The sequence below is a fragment of the Nestor notabilis genome, unplaced genomic scaffold (genome assembly GCF_000696875.1).
Source record: "Nestor notabilis isolate BGI_N333 unplaced genomic scaffold, ASM69687v1 scaffold25116, whole genome shotgun sequence".
Classification (NCBI taxonomy): Eukaryota; Metazoa; Chordata; class Aves; order Psittaciformes; family Psittacidae; genus Nestor; species Nestor notabilis.
In genome coordinates this window covers 1-22,373 of record NW_009931819.1, presented here as the reverse complement: position 1 = coordinate 22,373, position 22,373 = coordinate 1, and the positions used below count along the sequence as shown (strand labels likewise).

Genomic DNA, 22,373 nt, shown 5'->3' with positions numbered 1-22,373 from the left:
GACGAAGATGCTGATACACGCACATCAGATTAATACACTGAAATTAAAAAGAAAAGTGATAAAAACCCATCGAAAGAGGAAGTGCAAGTAGTGCAGGAAAAGAACACTGTATGTGTATTCATCTGCTTTATCTCACAGTTCTCTGAAACATTAGGGAAGAAATAACAAGCTGCCCCCACGCTAAATATCAATTTTTGAGCCTCTCTTGGCTTTGCTGTAAATGCTCCCTGAAAGGGTAACAAAGAAGGTGAGAAGGGACTGGCATCAAGCACAGGACCAACTCCAAAAGAGCACAGAGTTCTCAAAAACTGTGATTGTACCTCATTACAAGTAACTAATGCATTACTTTAATATGCAGATGTCTGCTCAAGGAAAGCTGGTAGCTAATTACATTTACGACTTCAATTTGGAACAGCAAATAAGGAGCAATACTTTAAACAATGTTTTCAGAGCTAAACTACACAGTAAATACTCCATGTGACATAAACCCTATGCCTTTGCTCAAAGGTGATAGTTTCATCAGGCTGGTTTCTCATTCTGCACAGAAGAGAACAAACAGCAGCTCCTGTTCGGAACTAGAATAAAATAGGTGATAATGAATTAGAGGTAGGGTAAATATTGCTGGTGATAAGTTTCTGTTATAGCTACCCTGCACTTGGAAGGATTTTGTTACAGACAATGAGGAATAGAATATTTGCTCACAGGAAGCAGAATGAATAGGAAAGGTTCTTTTCATTGTTTGATACAAAGGTCAGTGCCATCAAACCCGTGGGAAAGCTGCATTTGGAGGTGAACGTTACCACTATCACTGCCCAGACCGACGCTGAATTCTTATCGTTATGAAGAGTTCACAGAGATTAAACTGCAGTTAAGTCTGTGGGATGTGAGGACACAAACATTATTTTGATCACAGAATAATTCAATTGGAGCAATGCCTAACCAGCTTTTAAGTTGACTAACTGGTTCCTGCACTCCACACGAGTGACATAATGGAGTTTCTAAAAAAAAGGTAGCTATTTCCAGTTAGTCACTGCATAATGCTTGCTTCAAGTACCAGCTGAGCAGGATTATACTCTTGAAAATAATAATTCTAAAACCCACCACCACAGTTTCCCCCTTTTTTATTTTATTTGCCAGTAATTTGATCCCAATGGGATCAAATATGCCTAATTTATACCAATACTAGGATATTTAGGATTTTTTCCTAACTGCCAATTCAATAAACGCAAATCAAAGTTTGAAGATTTTACTGCAGTACTGTGTAATGCAGTTCTTTCCCCACACCTCCTTCCTACCTCTGAAGTCCATTCTAAACCTAAAACTTAAACAATGCCTGACACAGCACAGCTTTGACCTTCTGATGTGCATACAAAACAATTGAAATGGAACCGATTCTACAATAGACATATGTGGAAAAGATATTTAATTGTAAAATAGAAAAAGTAGGCCAGAGTACAGTTTTAAGGGTAATTCTTCTGTGTACAGTATAGGTAAACTAGACTTTTTGCTTAAGTTTATATAAACAATACCATAAAAGCAGTGAAACATGGAACAACAAAGCAAAGCACAAAGAGTTTTATCTTACAAAAAAGGAATCTGCACAGTAGTTCAAAATTTAATGTAACACAGCACTGAACAATCTTAAGGCAGCTCAGTCTAAGCACAGGACTAGAAGCCAGGAACTCCTGAGATCTATTCCCAGGTTTACCCCAGATCCATGTGGTCTTGGGCCAGTCATTTAACACTCCTTGTGTTGCACTTGTATCAGTTATAAAATTGAGACAACAACACTCACTTACCTGCCTCAGGCAGTACAGAAAGGGCTCTTTAAAAGATTTTACAATGCTCTGAAGATATAATGTGCTATATAAATCCTAAGCATAATAGATCACTGCACAGACACACACAAACACAGTATCACAGTGAAGAACAATGATGCTGGATAAGAGCATCACAACATAAGAAAATTACTTGTCCAATTGCATAATTAAAATGCAAAAGTCCGTTTAGAAAAAAAGGTATCACTGAAATGATTTCAAGGCTATTGGGGAAAAGAGATCAATAGGAATATCCTAAAAGAACTACTATTCGTGTTCCAGTGGAGACATTCTTTCCTATTCATGACTGAACTTTTTGGATGCTTGTGCATGAAAATTGTAAGACACAAAGTGAAGTTTCAATGCCTCCACTACCAAATTTTAAATCACCTCTAATATGTAAATTAAGATTTTTTTTTTGTTTTTTTAATTACAAATTACATTCTTCCAACAAATATACCATCCACAATTAAACTGGCTGCTTACTTCCAATGACCTATAAGCTAAGCGTTTTCCTCATAATTTTCCTTATAATTTTCCTCATCTTTGCTGAAAAATACCTATGCAAGATGTGTAGAAATTATAAAAACATGCAGCATATGTACAAACTGAAAAGTTTAAAAAATATTAGCTTCATATACATGTAAATCTACTTGGATATATCCGAAATTAAATATAAAAATTTCACCACCTAAAATAAAAAAAAAAAAAACCAAAAATGGTTTTCAGAGAATCTGAGACAACTACTTAAAGCTGTACAAAGATTTCCACCTGGAAATGTCTTATTCAGAGAAGTTTAAGTTGTTACCATGTAGAAATAACTGTTAATTCTTTTTGTCACATAATTAATTTTCAAGCTGTCAGCTTAAATCAACATCACCCTTAAAACTGTTCTGTTTTTCAGAAGTTAGATTCATAGTAAAATCAAAAATTCCACAAAAACATTGGCTTCTCGTGTTTCTGGATCCCTTCAAAAAGATTTATCAACTCATTTTGAAACTGTAAAAAAACCAACTATTTACAGTATTTCATTTTAAATACTTTTCACAATTTCTAAATTCAGAGTTTTTATGTTACAAGAAATTAATCAGAGCTCACGGCTTAAGTCCAGTTATCAACTTGTAGCATCTTCTCTATCATGTAATCCTGCGTCTGTACCTATATAGCGTACAGTTCAAGATTGTACTGCAGGGTTTGGAAAGTAACAGGCTGTGCAGTATGTTCACTTTTATTAAACAGCTTCTTTATTAGTCTGGAGGCGGGTCATTGCCTCTAACTTCTGCCGATAGGCCTCTGCTTCTTGTTCTTTCTTTAGAAGCTGCTGACGATATTTTTGTGCTTCTCTGTTTGCCTCATCCAGCTGTTTCTGAAGAGTTTCTCTTTCCTATTAGAAACAGAACCAGCAATATTTTGTCACATATGTATCAAATACACATTAAAGTGGCAAATTCTTTGCCTTTACATGCAGCTCAAGTGTTAAGGATATAATGCAGAAACTGTTCAGCTCTTACTCGGGCAAACCAAGCACTGCTGTGTAAATTAGACAGGAACTATCACACCAGACACCTCCCCACAATAAGGCTTGAAGTGGAACCATAGTAAACCCAAGTTTATTTAGCTGCAAAGATACCAAGCAAGTCTTCATGGGAAAAGAATGAAATAAAAAGAGGAAGCACAGTGATCAAATATAACATGATATATTAGCATTTTTCCAGTTATTCAATTCCCTTTGTTACTCTTGTAAATTGGAATCCAATAAAACAGGATTGTCCCATTCTGTTGTACTTTCAGTCAAACAGTAGAATGAAAAACTGTTACCTAACAGCAGCTTCCACTGGGAAGCGACAGCTGCCCACTAACCAAAATACACACATAACTGGTTTCCTAAATGAAGTGATTAATACTATGCAATCCTGATGTATAATTATATCCCCAATGATACCACATCTTTATGAATTAACAGACACTTAGCTAGATGAGCTTTTTCAGTTCAAAAGGAGTAACTTAAGGCTCCATCCTGCATGTAAGTTTGTGGGGATGGCTACAAAATGGTTTCCAAGCAAAATAATATGGGAAATGCCATTTCCTATGAAGCTGCCTTAGAAACTAAGGAGAATGGATTTCTATCTCCACTGACGTAGGTTCTGTCATTTTGTTTGATGCTGCACTGAGCCCAATTGAAAAAGCAATTTGCTTGGAAAACAGTTTTGTTTTGATCTTCAACCAAATACCATTTCATTAAAGTGCATCATACTTTTATGAGTAAGGTAGAATTTGATTTCAGATCATTCTTTCCACTGTAGTTGATAAGTACGCACAGGAGGGAACTTGTCAGAGAAACAAGCTATTTCCCAGAAAAACAAAACTCTCATCAAAATCCGAAGCCCAGGGAAAGTAAGGTGCCTTTTCACCTTATTCCCAGCAGTTCGGTATCACATTCCCATGCGATAGAATTTTCTCCCCCCACTCCCCCATAACAGCATCCCTATTCTTCACCTCTTTGATGCACTCACATATTTTCATGGTCAGAGCCCGAAAATACAAAATACTCTGCCTCCCTTCTACTTGCTACTGTTCTCAGTACTTTTAACAATCACATTTAGCAGTCACATGCTGTGCTGAATGTGCTGGAATATAATGACATGGGTGATAGATCATTGCTAACAGCAGCATCTGTATAGCAAAAACAACAGGTGAAGGACAGATGTTATTAACAGGTTATAAAGACTAGCTATAACATAGAACACCTTAAGTGCAACTTGATTTTACACAGGGCTTTAAGAACTAGAGGAAGCTAGGAAGGGTTTGCTTCATCCAGAGCATATGCTAACAAAATGAGAGCTCCTCTGATCTTATTTATTTGAAAAGGAAGTTCAGCTTCCACCTCTGAAAATTTGGAGTGTGTGCAGACCGCAAACAATTGGGAGTGAAGGTATTTCCCACAGAAGAGAAAAATAGGGGGGGACACACACTAAACCCAAAAACCAAGTCTCAGTGGCAGAAACAAGAAGATAAACCCAGTATCCACCAAACAGACCAGCAATTATCCAGCGGCATTAACATTAATCCAGCAACTAATAGGAGTAGTTTTTAGAGTCATTGCCCTAACATCAACAGAACAAGTTAGGGAACCGAGGCCAAGCATACTGTCTAACCAGGCGGTAGAAAGAAACCAATACTTCTGGAGAAGCAATGCAGATCTACAGCAGACCGAACATGGAAAATTGGTTCCTCTGACATCTAGAATACGGAGGACTCTATCTGGCCTGTTAATATCATCAAGTCCAGAAAATGTTCCAATTATCTGAAGTTCTTTTGTACCAGTATAAAAACCTACCTGGGTAAAAAACAAATTAGAGGACCCTGAGTGCTCTTAAGAAACCTTCCATTTTACCAGGGATTTTTCTTCCTTACATGTAACTTTTCTTAACAGTCTGTATATTAACAGGGACACCCATAACTAACATAACCAAACCAAGCATTCTTTTTAACAACAGAAAAAACAGGGATATGAATTTGCTAATATAAATAGCCTACAATTATGATTCTTTTTTGTTTAATCTAATGAAACAATTGGTTCTAATATGTGAGACCTTTCACACATGCAACACAGAAAAAAGTCAAATGCAAGAATGAAAATAAAAATCACTGCATGTTAATGAATTATGCATGAAAATGAAAAACAGTATCTGTGCCACAGGGGTTTTTTTTGCTGCCACCCTATATTTAAAATATCAAACTGTTCAGGAAAACTGCTACCACCCTTCAAAATGAGCTGAAATGTTTGAACTTAACAGACACAGAAGAGAAAAATAAAAGATCACGAGGACAGATTTAGTCATTCACAATACTTCCACAGGGAAGTTTGTCACCTGACATGGATGGGAGGATGTTCAACTTAACTACAGTTAACTGTTCACACACTATGAATTTAAAATAGCTGAAGAAAATACTCTTAGCCTTGAATCAACTCTTTATAATGAAATAAAGGAATAAATCACTGGAAACCAAACAGCAAAGGTTGTCTGCGTTAAAAAAATATTTTAATGAGCAGAGGGGTCCTACTTCCACCAAAATCAACTATCTATTACCTTCCATGATGATGAAGTTTGAAGTGAACTGACTTTATGTGCACTTCTTTAATGCTCCTGTTACCAAAGTGAGGGAGCATCATACCCCTGTGAATCGCAACTGGCCTCCACACAGAGGCAGAGGTCTGCATCTGCTTTTCCAGTTGTATAGAATCATAGAATGGTTTGGGTTGGAAAGGACCTTAAGATCACCTCGTTCCAACCCCCCTGCCATGGGCAGGGACACCTCACACTAAGCCATGTCACCCAAGGCTCTGTCCAACCTGACCTTGAACACTGCCAGGAATGGAGTATAGGCAGGGACAAAGTCAGTCATCAAAATTTGCACTTAAAAGTATCAGATAAAGTAACTAATTTAAACCAACTTCTTTTAATATTTGAGAAACATGTTTAAAACATACAACTGAAACTGGTAATCCCCTGAAAAGAATTATTTGTACTGTTACACCAACTATCTGCAATTAGGAACAGGTCAATTTATTCCTTAACCAATCTAGATTTTTTTTCTTTCACCTAACAGAATTATTAAAATACTTAAGGAAATGCAATTTCCTTTATGAATAATTCAGGCAAATGTTTAAAAGTGTGAACAAAAGAAATGCTTTTATTGTAACAGTCATACATTTTAAAAAATGCAGCAGGAAAATTTCAACTGTCATGATAATCTGTAATGACTACAAAGCTGCAAAGGCCGAAAGTATTTGATGTGACAACTTAAGGACAGGGAAAGCAAGTGATGAAAGGTGGTAATTACTGTTATTAGACACGGATAACATATAGCACACACTGTACAATAAAAAAAAGTATTCAATTAGGCACAATTTAATAATATGAACAGAAGTTGGAGAATACAATCTTTGATAAATGAAGTTATCATGGAGTTGACAAAATGAGAACTTACAGCCTAGACAAGGCAAACAGCAATTTTCATAAACTTTTGACCAAAACTGGTCACCACAGTAAGTAACAGAAGGAATGAGATGGTTGACCTATTGTGGCTAATATAAAAAAGCTACAATTTAAAATCAAACAGCTGTATCTATTTCTCATATATAAAAGAGCTCTCTCAATGGTGTTAGGTGTCCCACGCTATAATTAAAAACAAACAAACAAACAAAAACACAACAGGATGGGGCAAAGATGTGTAAACAGCTCCAGGATTAAAAAGAAAAAAAAAAGTGGGGGGGAGCAGATAACAACTGACAAACACAGAATCTTCCCCTTTCACATTTCCATTAACAGTTATTTAGGTATCACGAATGGAAAGGAAACCTGGTGAAAAATAAGATCTCACAATCAGGACAAGCATGTGGTCGTTACAGAAGGATGTGGGTACAGTACTCTCATTCGCTAGCAGAAAGAGTCAAGTTACTCAATAATATATTGGTACCTTGTTTTAAAAAGTAGCTGGTGATCTTAAAGGAAAAACAAAAAATTAAGTTGTCATATATTTAAAGAAGTGTCACTTTTATGTGCACAACCAGAGGATGAAGCAAACAGCCCTCCTAGATTCTTTTAACAACTTTGTAAAAGATGAATTCCAGTAACAGGGAAGACAGAACAAGTTATTGTTTCACACACGCTTCAGTCTCTGGTAACACAAAAATAAACTCTAGAACAACACAAAACCCCACAACCAGATACTCAGTGCTGAACACCCTGGTTAACACATATCACGTAATATACTCCTTACTTCTATTTCTGTAGACTCCACACGATTTTCAACAATCTCAATGCACTGTCTCTTCACTGGCGGTTCTTCGCTTATCACAGTTTCTTCAGCAATGTCTGTTGCTGGAACTGTTAATACTGAAAACATTTGTACGAATAAATACATTTGCTTCAAACAGTATTTGCACTATATAAAATTTTATTAACAGCAATAAAATGCAGAGACTTTTCCCTATGAAAACACAACTATATAATAAAGTGCATTATGAAGTTGCTTGTATGCTACTAAAGAACTTTAAAATTCTTTGTTACTGAGGTCTACAATAGTTAGTTCTCAGTCTGGAGTATTATTGCTATTTTTCACAGAGTAACCAGACAAGGAAGTGAACTGCAGCAGTTACCAGCCTGTCAATTCTCTAATGTATAAAACAGACAATCTTCATAATGTTACTTAAGCAAATACTAAATACAAAACTGGCTTTTGATGTCAATTGATTAGAACACCTTAGGTAATCTGAAAATCCAGTAGTTATTAAAGGAAAAGAGATCTAAAGAAATTCATACTCTTAATATAGACATGCAACCATCTGGCAAATAGATGTCCTAACTGTCACTTCAGTTACTACCTACACACATTCATGCTTTCTGGTAACTAGCTGTACTTGTTCAGACAGACTGCGAACCAAATAATCTGTCTCCTGGGTACAGCTCTTCAAGCTCCACACTGGGAGTCCTCGTGAAGAAACTGGAGAAGGAATAACTTTTGTCTAAATAGTAGCGGCAGAAAATCTTTAAAAGAAACCACCCTAAACATGCGCATGTCACAAAATGGCACTTACGACACTAGCAGCTTCCACAAACAAAATACATATGGCCCAACAGGACCATTTGTGTCACTCTGGTTTCACTGGTTCTGTCACTGCTCCTCTAAAACCTCAAGCATGTCAGACTTGGCTTTTTTTCTGTTAAGAACACACTCCACAGGACTTGCACAGCTTGCCTAAAGCACCAGATTTCTACATCCAAGCCTCACCTCCCCGTCTTTCTGGCAAGGCAACTGCGTGAGTATTGCAAGACAACTTTCGTTTTACTCCATCTTCTAGTCTTCCTAACAAGTTTGCAAGAATCAAGCTTATCGAAGGCAAAGCAAGTAGTTCTCACTTTTCCCTTCAATGTACCATTTCCCTTCCAAGTTTAGTAATTCTTCCATTCTTTCTCCTAATGCACTCAGCTGACGTGTAACTCACTGAACTGCAGTAGCTCATACGTCTGAGCCTTTTGCAGTATAAGAATTCAATGATGTTTCTAAATCTATACTTATACAAAATTGTCCAAGCTATTTGCACCTAAAAATTCATTATTATTCCTAAAGCAAACAGTTCCTCAAGCTGAAATTGTACAAGTTTCCACCCACCTTGCTGTCCATCTGGCATGGTCACAATGATTGGTTGCCCTATTCCACTGGTTGGAATTGAATGCAGGTTACCAAGCTGAATGCCATCTGTCACTATAGTAATAACTTGTTGACCTCCAGAACTGACAACTTGCTGAATAGCACCATCCACAGATTCTGCAGTCACAACTTCTTCTGTGGCCACAACTATCAACAGATTAGTAAAGGAATTAAGTCAATTTATTAAACTGTATGATTTCAAATACATTTTAGTACAGCAGAGAAAAAAATGTCTTTGAAAACTTTATGCCGCTCAATGCATTATTACACATTATACTGTTCATAATAAAAATCTTTCACCAGGCAACATAAGGCACTAACATTTTGAAATACACATGCAGCTCTTTCTCGGTTTACCTTGCTCAATATAATAGTTTTTTTATTTAGTATGTTTCCTGACAGATACATCCCACTCAAAACTGATGCTTTGAGTTCAATGTTAACACTGCAGCAAGAACAAGAGTTGCTTTTAAGAACACAAGTAACTTTTGCATTGTACACAAGCTGGACTAATTTACACTAACAGCAGAATAAAACAAACAAACTTTAAATTGAAACTACTCCTCAACTAGTGACTTGCCAGGTGTCAAACACAAACACAACTTTATGATACAAAACATGAAACAGGACTAAAGGAAAAGTTCTGCAGAGTTGACATTTTTATGCCTTTGAAGGAGAAAAATAGAGCTGAAGGAGAAAACCAAAAATTGTATATATAGAATTTTATATGTAAAAGTTAAAGTAAAAAATCGCAGCTCAACTAAGTATTTCAAATTCATGATTTGATAATGAGTGTTGAAAGAGCAGTGAACTCTGAGAGTTTTACATTACATCTATAAAGCAAGGTAAGGTAATACTGCATTCAAAACTACAACACACACCACACTTACACTATACACTAATTGAGGTCTCACACTACCACCCTTATTGTTTCTAAGCAATGACGTACTCAGACAAAAGAGCAAGATCACCAACAGCACAATCAAAGAATCTCAAGCACACTAACTCTGTATTTTATTTTCAATCTGTCAGGGGACAAGAAAAGCCTTTGATTTAAATGACAGACATTAGAGTGCTTTCTATCTACAGAGATGAAATTAAAATCCTATAAACTGTGTTGTGATGCTCAAGATGAGAGAAGGTAGATAAAACCTTGAAGCTTTCATCTTTTAAGTTAATTACAATACAACAGATACACACAAAAATCACTCTGTAGTTCAAATAATGACTGCGGCCATTGTCTTCTGAAGATCTTTATGTTCAGAGATTACTGTCCTATAGCACTGCCTAAATATTCACAGACTGTTTACTCAGTAAACCAAAACAGTAAGTCCTACATAAATAAATGGTGGTGTATTGAACTTGATCTGACTTCCAAGTACAGGCTCAGCAGTAAGAAAAACCACTGTTACAAAGTGGATTCCAAGCTGCAAGCGCTAACAGTAGCTGCTGTGGCTAACAGCCCTGATATTCCAGTTTCAAACTCAACGTTGGGCTTTTAGTTGTGAAAGGAAACATTATCAGGACTTCTTCAGACCTTAACAGAAAAATGGAGATTGTCTAAAAAGAAGCTATTCTATATAAAGAAAATCATGCCCTTAAATACAGTCTTTGTTCCTTCCTTGTTCTCCTTCATATCTATATCCATATAATCATTAGTTACCACACCGCTTCACATGCCAAAGGAAAGCTGAAGTCATTTAGGAATGCAGCACAATTATTTTCAAGAATCTCTGAATTAATATGCATTGTTTTCTGCTGCAGCCTGTGCATGGTGAGAACACCTGCATGAGCAGTAAGACATATACCTAATTCCACACATAAGCACATCAACTACTGCATTCCAAATACACATCTTAAATCAGATTCTTCTCCAATCCAACTCTGAGTTCCATACATACGTTACGCAACGTATTTGTGCACAACATCCATGCCCTCATATACACATAATTTGAGTAACAATGAAAAAAAAAAAAAAAAAAAAGCAGCATCATTCAATTCAGCTGCAGTGAGAAGCACCTTCCTCTCTCTGGTTTTAGAAAATTGATGTGTTTTTAACTTTAAGACATGAGGAACTAGGGGAAGAGATCAGGGTAGTTAACTTTGAAAGAGGAGGAAAACCTAGACAAAAACAACATAAAAGGCAGAACCTAAATGCTTTGTCCAAGTTTATACAGTCTTAAATAAACAAGGCTAAATACAAGGTAAGAGCCAAAACCAGAATTCCCAGTGCTACAATTTTTGAGAGTATTTACAAATGAATCTCCTACAAGATGAGCACAAAGAGAAAGGAGGTGTGTGATTTGGTTTTTCTTTTATTTTTACCTTGAGCACATCTACTACTGATGTCACTACAATCTGCTTTTATATTCTTGACACTTTATGAACTATTAAAGAAGTAAGAACCCAGGAAATAACTTGCACAGTAAGATACTGCAAGATTACCCACACATCTGCATAAAATCAAAGCAGAAGAACCAAAATAAACAGGAGGGTTAGGTATGATGGACACTGTGTTATTGAAGGTGTGAAGTTACTGCATTAAGACTTCAAGCTTATTCCTTCTGCCTGTTGTCTCCTGCCTCCTCTCTAATAATTTTTATTTTCAGTGGTTTACTCTAACATTACACTCAGTTCATCACCAAAGTCTACTACTGAGTCCTGGACACACATTAAACGCTCTGTAATCCCATGCACTCCTTTCTCGAGTTTCTCTCCTACAGTTAGATCCAAGTTCCTCTGAAATACATCAATTGAAAACATCAACAGCTTCTTCTATAACGAAAGACACTGCATTCTGGTTTTGGATCCATCCACTTCACTTGCAATATTTAAATGTCATAAAACAGTACAGCTGTACTCCCTTGCTTTGAGAAGCAGTAGAAGAAAAAAAGAGTTGTATTTAGAAGAAATTTTGCAGGACTTCAAAATACTTTGAGATGAAAACTCAGGTTTATGTTGGGATGTAGCTGTCAGGCCAGAAATCTGTCAGTACAGACATGTATTTTTTCCAGACAAAGCAGTAATCAGCAAAGACCCATGGGACAGAGATGAAGTGAGAAACTCTTCAGAATGAAAAATGCAAAACTTGGCAACTAGGGACAGTGGAATTCCTTCTACCTTTCTGGCTTCCTGTCACGGCCTTATGGAATAAGGGAGTGTGTATACATCTGCAATGAGGAATGCAGGCTGCTTCTTCCTAGAACAATAATGCTAGGCTTATTTTAAACTACAATGTACCAGCCTGAAGTGGGCCATACTAATCACTGCATATCATTATAAATGCAAGTAGAATGCCTTAATATTGTAAAGATGACCCACAGACACTCTAATGGGCCAACTGCACATTAAGATCAACAAATATTCTTATGCCTTTTGGGTGAAAGATTAAGAAAACCGATGACAAAGTATATGCAAACAACATTAGGGGCCATTTCCCAAAAGCATCCAAAGAACCCATTCTCCCACCAAATGCAACTGAACTGTATGCAGACAAAGACTTAAATTCAATCTCCTGAATTACTTGCTTTCAGCAAGATGAATGCTACTCACATTAGGCCTAGAAATATTAGCTGCGGTCAGAAATCTTATTGAGAAGTAATTGTACATATGAAACTGGCCACCTTCCAGGTGAAAGTAAAGGAAAAATTTGTTCATGCTGAAAAAAGCAAGGCTGTAATCTCATTTCTGTATGACTTCTATTGCCAAAAGTGCCAGTTCTGTACTTTTAGTTTATTAAATGATATTAAATGACTTAAGCTTTCTAACCTGGTGTTTCTGAAGAATTAGACAGTGGAGCCGATGCTTCTGCTAAAGCTGCCAACGTAGCTAATACTGATGTTGATGAATTTCCAAACTGTACGGCAGACACTCCTGTTTCATCTAGTAGGATGAGAAAAAAAAGTTAGCTGACAAATTTAAAACCAGTGCTAACACACTGTTCTCAGCAACATTCTGCTGAATCAAAGTGCTATTCTGCAGCAAGTTTCTTAAGCAAATACAACTTCTGATAATTCATCTCTGTTTTCAGCAGCTATTTACAGCGCATACACACCAAGGAGGAACATGGTAATTATTCTTACCACTGCTTTTCCTCAAGCCTTTTCACTAAATGGTGAAAAACAATTAATCCCAGTAGCTATCCTATAGACATCTAAATACCTGTTTTATTTGATGTATTTGTAGAAGATACCAGACCTGTTAGGTTCACCACCCCTCCAGGTCCAATGATGAACTGCGGTGTTGCTGCATGTATCGTCACAGTGTCCGGACTCTCTGGATTTGTATTGATTTGGTTCTGCATTGCAATCTAGGAAACAAACATAAAAATACCATTCCAACTGTAGGTACAAAGAAGTTAGTTATCTTGTAAGAACTAGAATTATTGCACATTCCACTCAAACAGGGATCATCTCCCTCGTTAAACTCATGCAACACACGCACATCATGTCACGCCTTGTGCTTGCGTAAGTACATGAGAAACTTTTTTTTCTGCCTGAAATTTAAATACAAAAAGTCTGATGAAGTGGAAAAGAATAATGACACATTGCCTCTTCTCCTTACCATTTATTTATTTATTGTAAACAAAGAGGACCAGATGAAGTCAAGGCCCTTTTGTAGATACGCAAAAGCTCACATGGATATAATAGAGGCCTGAAGAACTGAGGCCGCTGTGGCAGCTACATGCCATGAAAATCAGCTCCGAAAGCTTAGTAATTCTATGGATTGTAGACTGCAGCCATCTTTTGGTCTTTTTTGACTTATTATTGACTTTTATTTACTATAGCCTTTCTGCCATAAAAAGGAAGCTAAAGGAACAGACTAGAAGCTCATACAATTTAAGATGTAGGGCAACAAGAATTTATACAGTGGTATAATAGTATTTTTCATTTGCTTTCTCTTCTCTCAATACTATCTGGCTCTTCATTTGCCTTTAAGAACACTACTGAACAATGAGCACACATCCCCATGGAAGTATCTGTTATAATACCAATCCAAATTACTTCAACAATTCACTGCTAGTTTTTCTAACTCAGGAAAAACAGCCATCTATTCTCTCCTCTCCTGATCTCCAGTTGCTAGGAAATCAATATCCATATACGAAGCTAACTGAACACAAGAGTATAGTCAAAACTTATTGGCAGAATGGGAAGTTAAGTTGTACACCTTGCTTGTGAAGATACCACCTAGTTCTGTGTACTACAACACTAAAATTTAAGAAAACAAAGGACACTTATCGTTGACTTCTAGGTGGTGAAAATGTTCTTTCGCCACTAATATTTGCTAACATTAATCTCATTTCCATGTCACGAACTAGAGTGAGTTTAGCACTGCCAATCAATATATGGTCTCACAGCTGCTGTATTAAAAATTTAGTTTATCACATCTGTAAACAAGTATTTTGCTCTAAGTTCCCGTATCATCATGAATCAAAAGTTACCTGTAATATTTCTGCAAGGTCTTCATTTCCATTGTCTACCGCAATATCTAACGCCGTTTTGCAAAATTTACTCTGAGCATGAACATCTGCTCCATACTTTATTAAGAGTTCTACAACTTCTTGGTGGTTATGTTCAGTAGCCCAGTGAAGTGCAGTCATTTTGAGCATGTCCTTCGCATTGACATCAGCACCGTGCTACAAACAAGATCATTGCATAAACTATGTCATTAGAAGTATATGAATTAAATAATGCTGGTCACAGGATGAAGCCCAAAACTGCCTTTCTCCATCAGTAATGTTCTGTTACTTATACTTACAGATTTATTAAAAGTACTTCACTCTAACCACCAAATAAATTATTTACCTGAAAGGATTAAAGACTCCCTGAAACATAACATGTCTTGGTTCTAAAAGCTGTTACTCACACACTGTCAAATTAGGAGTTAATCTTATTTTGAAAGAGCAATAAATAATCCACCTGAAATCATTATTTTAATGCTAAAATAAATTGCAGTTTAACAGGAAAACAAAGCACCTAATGCACACAGTATAAATATTCGTATTATTTCAATGTTGTTTTCATGACTAAAGGGAAACTGCAAATATTTGATCATAAACAGTTGTAATATCTGTGCCTCAGACCTTGTTTCAGCATTTTTTACCTTAAGTAAGACTTCTACTATGCTGGCATGGCCTTCTGATGCTGCCATATGTAATGGAGTTCTGTCCACCTTGGTTCTGGCATCCCGACTTACACCTGCTCGCAGCAACACTTCTGTTGTTGAGTAGTGTCCATACTGTGCTGCTAGATGAAGTGGAGATGTTCCCAACTGTAACATAAAAAGAAAAGTGGAGTTTTAACAGATGTCAGCATGAAATATTTCTTCCTGTTCTGGAGCTATCAAACTTGGGTGTTAGGGCATCACTTCAAAACCATTCTCCCTTGCAGTCTCAAGGAAAAAAGCTGTCAGGGCTTTTAGAGAGTACGAAAAAAGTTTAGATTTCTGGCTGGGTTTGGCTTTTTCCCCCCAATAATCACAACACACAAAACTCGCTAATTGGAAGAAACTTTTCAAGGCCTGTGCTATGTTTTTCTGTCTTTTTGAGGTTTAATATTTCAAGGGGCCTAACCTCATTTTCAATGTTGGTCAACAGGCCATAGCAACATTGGAAGGGACCTCTGGAAGGCACTTAAATCCAGTCTCCAGATCAAAACAGAGTCACTTTGAAAGTTGGGTTGCTTAAGGCTCTTAAGGGCTTGCAAACACCCTAGAATTGTAGGTACCTCACCTCCCTATACATCCTATTCAAAAAAAGGCACCTCTGAAAGACAACTCAGAGCCCCTATATCAGGGAACTCTTAGTCACACATATTTAGGCAGTTGGGACCGCTTTCTTAATTCAGACATCTCACTATACTAAATGCATAAACACAGTAACTAGGAGGATGATTGCTGCTTTCTCTCATTAACCATTCCAAAGTTCATCTTAAAAGTCACCAGAATGAGCTCATTCACAGTCTGTTACTAAGATCAGTAGGAGGTCACATGAAGAAACAGACAACTTCAATTTTGGATTAGACATTACATGAGGTGACTGCATAATTCCAAGAAGAAAGCCCCAAGGCTTGCAATATAAATGCTTAAGTATAATAATCCTATTTTCTTCTGCACATGAGAAAAGTAAGAAGATTCACCAAACACTGCGAAAGTTTTTGTTACCCAATCTGTGGTAAAAGGTGCTCCATTTGCCATCAAAATGCGAACTTCATCATCTTGACCTGCTCGTGCAGCTTCTAAAAGTTTCTTTCCCAAATCTACTAGTGACATCTAGTGAAGGACATAAAGGAATATAAAGAAAAAAATAACAAGATTAATACCATATTATGTACACAAATGTCACTGTCATTGTTTAAATTATTTCTGAACTATTCCGAAAAGTTCAAAACCTGGAGTTGGTATTACAGCCATGAGGACAAGCTTTACTGACTGCAATGAGCAGCTTGATTTTAGAATTACTTTTGTCAGACAAACAGAACTGACACTGGGCTGAAGATGTCAGTATTACAATGACAGAATCACAGCAGCTGCAATGCTGTATAAAACTAAATTATCTGAACCAGACACACTGTTTATAGCAGAAAGTGGTTTAGAGGCTCTCACCTGATACTGCAACCTCCTGCAGCTCTGCCCAGCTTTCAAATGGTACTACAGCATGGCTGCTATGCCACATGCCCAAAGGCACTGCAGTCACATATCCAAAATGCCTACACGTGTTTAAGAGGTACCTCTATGCAAATGCATTTAGACAGTTATAAAACACAACACCTTTCTGACATCTTGCCCATCGCTATCACTTTGTTTTGTCCACACTAAAACACAAAATCTGTATCCTTACCTACAAAAATGATGCAATAAGCCTGTACTATTGTACCACATGGATCAGACACATGAACTGTCTGCCTGAAAACAAACATTACTACCTGTTTCAACTGTCTACAGTTACAAAAAACTGTAAGTGCAAAATTTTGATTGACACATGACTGAGACATGAGCTGAAAAATTCTCACATATTGTTTAGATCATCTTCTCATGCTACTAACCAAAATACAGCATTAACATTTTAGTCCTATAGCTATGTTTCCCACTACCAAGATGCTAAGAACAGAATTACTTTCATCAGTTTAGTTTCCAGTCACAAGTGAAGTTAAGCCTGTATTACTAATAATAGCAGTCGCAAGGCCTATGGCTACATGCAACTACAATTTCCTACACAAAGTTGCAGTACTTCAGTTCACAAAACCAAGTTCTCTGCACCTGGCTCAACTGGCAAAATCTGTGTGGTATATTGCTCAATAAACTGAAAGCTACTGACTTTAGAAGAAATTAGAAAGGAAGATGGAAATACTGCAAATGCAGAACTGCAACACACATCAGTAAAGCCAGGAACAGAAGCAGATCACCTCTTTGTCTACAGAACTGACTGCAGGCAGCAATATACCCTTCACCAAAGTAACACTCCATTTATGTCCATTCTTTTAGTACACACAGACATGTTGATTTGTCTTCAGCAAGAAAAGGGAAGAGAAGCAGGAAGGTGGCAGGCCAGGACAAATACTGACAATTGTTAAAGGAAGGAAAAAGGGAGAACAGAGTCAGATGCAGAGGAAGGAACAGCTGACTCTTCCATAACAAGAAAGAGCAAAAAAGAAACAGGAAAACAAGAAAATCTACTATCCCTGTTAAAAGGAGACACTAGGAGTAATGATATAAAACAACAGGACAGAGAGGGCATTTGGCAAGTGCAGCAATGAAAGAAGGAATATAGCACCCCCTTTACATAGCTGGCTTTTTTTTCTTGGTGGGAAGGCAGTGGGTGCAATTTAAGAAGTGAAAGAGCACACAACACACACACTTCTGGTGGCCTAATACCACCACATCAAGGTCTTCAGAAGCAAAAGAAAAGCTGGAAATGAATGCAAAATACTTAAGTCAGGAATGAATTCAGAAAGACAATTTATTTCCCTTGTGTTTCTTTTTGTTTTAAACACTAATAGAGAAAAGGAACTAATAAAGCCCCTTTTTGGAATTACAGAAGTCCTGAGGCTGGAGGGGACCTCTTAAGGTCACTTAATTCAATCTTCCAGCCAGAGCCGGCTCGAAAGTTCAGCACGTGTTGGGCTCAGTCCTACTGAGTTTTAGATGACCCTGTGGATGCACATCCCACTGCTTCTTCAGCCTCATCCCAGTGTCCAACCACACTCATAGTAAGAGTTGCCTTCTGTGTGTACCTATATTTCTCCACTAACCAACAAAACAGCCTTGACCACAAGCTTATACTTGATGTCTGACAGACAACAAAGAGCTGAATTAAATTACAGTCCATATATTTAACAACTCACCCATTCAGAACCCACCGACCACATCTCAACTGGAGAAATAAACTGCAAAATTGTTACCAAACCCCTATGCAGCACAATTAAGCAGCAAAAAGTAAGTCTCATCCCTAGGAGACGTTAGGGACAAACTTCAGCCTAAAATCACCTTTTCAGAGTCTCTCTGAACCACTACTGTTCAACACACTGTCAGACTAACAGCACATCCGTTCCCATCTCAATGCAAAACTCAACTGCCCTCTACTACATGCAATAACTGAAGTTCTAATCAAGGAAAAAGAGGGACATAGGAGATCATACGTGACATAACCTTCATTACCATGTATTATTTACATTAACCAACACTCTCTTGGTGGATATAAAGTGTTTGTATTTTAAACAAGCACAAAGCATCACAGAAGTTTATATGCATTTGGTGATGAATTTTAACTTTGGTTTAGAAATCAAGTTCTCATTGGGTACTTGAAAGCATGCCTGGGCCATCTAGTGGAAGAAAGTTAAAAACTAGCAGAATTACACTGCTGAACTCAAAAATTAGGTGTCACTAATGCACTAACAGCAGCAACTCAAGAGGCCTTTCCAACAGAATACATGCACATTTAGTCACTTTTAACCAATGAGTACTAGCATTCACAAAATCTCTCAAGAGGACTCAACCCTCAAGCTGATTTCTACCTGGCTGACCGTTCCAAGGACCAGTATTGTAAGGTCAGGAAAGCCTTGAGTAACAACATGTCGTTGTGTTGTGTCCGTCCCGTCCTCCCCCCCCCCCCCCCTTCTGGGGCATACCATGAAGGGTCTCCAGTGTCAGAATGTCCCTTTCTTCCCTTCCCAGAGAAGTTCTTCCGCTGTTCTCGAGATCACTCAGTAACACTACAATAGCACAGTGATACTATCAAAAGCAAAGTACTATATATAGTACAATAACATACATTTAAAATTAAAATTAGATTTCCATTTCAAAGCAGCACCCTTAGTTAAGTACTGCTGCTACTCTACGTAGTGTTACAAATCAACTCCATGGAACTGTGTTAGAGGGTACTCTTCAGTAACTGACATTTCCATCAAGCTTGGCTAGCACAACAGCTGGGTAATGTTTCAAGAGGCTCTTTTCAGACAATAAAAACATCCCTGGCTCTGAAATAAAGTCTTGAGACTGTTATAGTTATTCGTATGGCAACTGGAATATGTTTTCAGACTTTTAACAGTTCCCACACAACGGTATGAGCAATGGGGTTTGTCCACAACTGAGTAAAATAGGGAACAGCTTCTGCTGGGTTTGGACTTCTTTGCATTAATCACCTCCTGAACTTCCACATTTTGTTACTGCAATGCATTCTGTACAGTATCACTAGCTAGGTGTCACAATTAACTGGTGATTAAAACTTACATCAAATTATTATTGTTATTTTACTCCTGTTCAATAGGAAATCATTCTGCTTTTAGATTTAAGGTTTTATACATTCTCTAAAACTCTGAACAACATGCTGCTACCAGAGGGGTACAGAACAGCACTTGAATGGAGTTTAGGTGGAACTGTGTGCAAAATGGGCTCTGTAGGGAGGGAGAGGAGCTGGAAAGCATGCAGCTTGGGAAGCCTGGGCTACACCACACCCTGCACACAACAGAGCAGCAGAGTCTGCAGTGCAAAGGAAGAAGATTAAGTTTGGCTTAAAATACTGCAGCACCTTTCAGTCTGGTGTCCTGCCTCAAGGATCCTGGACCCAGCCCTATTCCCCTTCTACCACTGCAGTGGTCAACAGCTGCTCAAAATCAACAGGCACAAACCAGTTGTTGCAGAACATCTGCTAACACAGAAATCTCACAGCCACCAGTGTACCTCTACCAAGGCATGCTCCTAAGAGATACACTTATGCTAGAAAAGCATGGACTGCACCACTGTAATTATCAGAAGATAAACTCAATAATATACCCTGTATCTGTGATAACATTTGCAATCATTCCTAAAAACCCCACAACAAACTTACACAAAATGCTAATTAAACAGGTTTCCCTACTGAAGTGGCATGTGGCAGAAGTGTGCTTCGGAAGACTCTCATTACATCTGGAAAAAGAGTGTCCTTTTCCCAATGCCTAATTTCCCCTGTTCCAAAAAGATTAACCTGCTTCTCCAGGCCCGACCTTCAGACATGCTGCCATCTGATCCCAGCATTACACAGTACCACCAGAAATTCAGAATAGCCATTTCTAACTAATTCTATATGCCTATCCACACCAAGGTCAAAAACATTTTGGAAGTACAGTGTCTAAAATAGTCAGCAATAACTATTTAAATCCTTTATCAAGCACTCAGTTTTGATCGTTATCAGAATTTAAGTAATAGGATCAACTTGCGATTTTGTTTTTACATGCCAATACAACAGCAGAACACCTTAACTCAGAACAACTCTTCAAAAGTTTTTTTATTTCAACTGAAAACTTTTAATTGAAATGAAAATTTTTATTTAAAAGTTTTGTAACTTTTAAAAGAGCCAGAAGGTCTGCATTAAACCTAGGTGTACTTCCACTTGCTAGCGTCTCTTAAAAACTTTGGTATGATTTCACTATATGTATCATTTAATAGTGATTATAGTGACTTACACATGAAAAACTCAGAAAGTTCCTGTATTGTTTCCTAAGGAAATCACAGCCTTCCAAATGTATTTTGACAATGATTTCACATGTCACACTTAAAATCTTAATATCATAGGCTTAGAGTATCCACACTTCTATTATGATAATGGAAAATACACTAATATATTAATAGTTTTCAGCTTTCCTCTATGGCTGTGTTGTGCTTGTAACTAAATTCTCTCAAGTGTGTTTAAACAGCAACATGACCTTCATGTTGGACTACATATGCATCGGATGAAGACCTGATCTGAGAAAAGAGATCAGGAAAGCAAACATAGTGTTGAATAGCTTAGTGGTTAAGATAGCCAAGCCTGTATTCAGGCAGGTCTGTCTTCCAATTAGGTTCATACATTAATTTAAATTAGCACCCATCAGCAACATAACTCCATTAAATAATGCAGATGGGAAAAAAAAGCCTTAGCCTTAAAAAAGGAGAGCACAAACATGGCCATTATCTGCAACAGAATGCAACATCTAAAGAATATTATTATGCAACAAGGGTGAACCACTGGCATCAGCCAAGGTTTGGGTTGGCACTGCCAACAAACTACAAAGCTTTCAGAGATAAGCTTGGCACTAGATACAAAAAAGGTTACGTTACAGCAGCTATGACTGACATGAAGAATCTAAGGGCTTGTGATGTAGCCTTTGAACTGTACTACAGCCTTAAGAGTATGTCTCAGATTAATTGAAACTTGAAAATAACCTCAAAAAGCACCGGTCTCTCTAATTAAAGCATCCGGTTTTTTATGAGGAACCTTCCTCGACAGTTTCTGTCTGGCACATAGGCCTAAAAAAATCTGAGAAAACAAATTGCTTTCAGCAAAGAAAGTGGGTCACGAACACGAGCCTGCATCTAGTGTATGCTGATCTGCCATGTATGCTCTTAACCTTGTTTACACAGCAGATTTATGTACCACTGCAAGTATTTGCATGCACACACACTTCAACCAAACTGCTTAGTCTGAAGTCCCGAATAATTTTAAAAAATAAAAAAAAAATTTAAAAATAAGCTGAAGTGCCCCAAGCTGTGCATTCACAACTTTCAGCACATTTAACTCTATAAACTGCAGCTTCTGCCATTAAATAAAAGCTACCTTAGCAAGCAGGTTAAAGGACAACATACAACTGCTTTAAGTTAGACACGCTAAACACGGAACACTTCCTACAGGGGGTTGCACTGACACTGCGATCAGACAGTATCCCACCAACCCTGTGACTACTAGGAAAGAAAAACTGCAGTCCGAACTAACACGTTTTATCCCACGTTTGGGCTCCGATCACACGCTTTATTAAAAGCCCGAAGCACGAGTTACAGGCTCCGGGCAGGGACACTGCAGAGAAGGGAAGCGCTGCGCTCCCACCGCAGCTC

At 37.6% G+C, this 22,373-nt stretch overlaps 1 protein-coding gene across 2 annotated transcripts; it reads right to left on the bottom strand.

Annotated features, from left to right (window-relative positions):
• Nucleotides 1-1,406: 1,406 nt before the first annotated feature.
• Nucleotides 1,407-16,301, bottom strand: GABPB1 (GA binding protein transcription factor, beta subunit 1). Of its 2 annotated transcripts, none has more exons than XM_010016086.1 (8): nucleotides 16,194-16,301; nucleotides 15,135-15,302; nucleotides 14,473-14,667; nucleotides 13,230-13,341; nucleotides 12,801-12,914; nucleotides 8,994-9,179; nucleotides 7,602-7,717; nucleotides 1,407-3,201 (listed from the first exon to the last, which is right to left on the bottom strand). In XM_010016086.1, exons 1-8 carry the CDS (start codon nucleotides 16,299-16,301, stop codon nucleotides 3,049-3,051), a joined length of 1,152 nt encoding a protein of 383 aa, XP_010014388.1. In that variant the 3' UTR covers nucleotides 1,407-3,048. The 2 variants fall into 2 exon arrangements, with proteins under 2 accessions (XP_010014388.1, XP_010014387.1); XM_010016085.1 differs by having other exon boundaries at nucleotides 1,413-3,201; nucleotides 13,194-13,341.
• Nucleotides 16,302-22,373: the final 6,072 nt, after the last annotated feature.

Excerpts from the sequence above, each read along its gene's own strand:
- GABPB1 (XM_010016085.1), bottom strand. The coding sequence starts at position 16,301 with ATGTCACTAGTAGATTTGGGAAAGAAACTTTTAGAAGCTGCACGAGCA. Across the intron at positions 14,668-15,134 it reads TAGTAGAAGTCTTACTTAAG|CACGGTGCTGATGTCAATGC; the intron begins GTAAAAAATGCT and ends TCTTGTTTGTAG. Across the intron at positions 7,718-8,993 it reads CATGCCAGATGGACAGCAAG|TATTAACAGTTCCAGCAACA; the intron begins GTGGGTGGAAAC and ends AAATGTTTTCAG.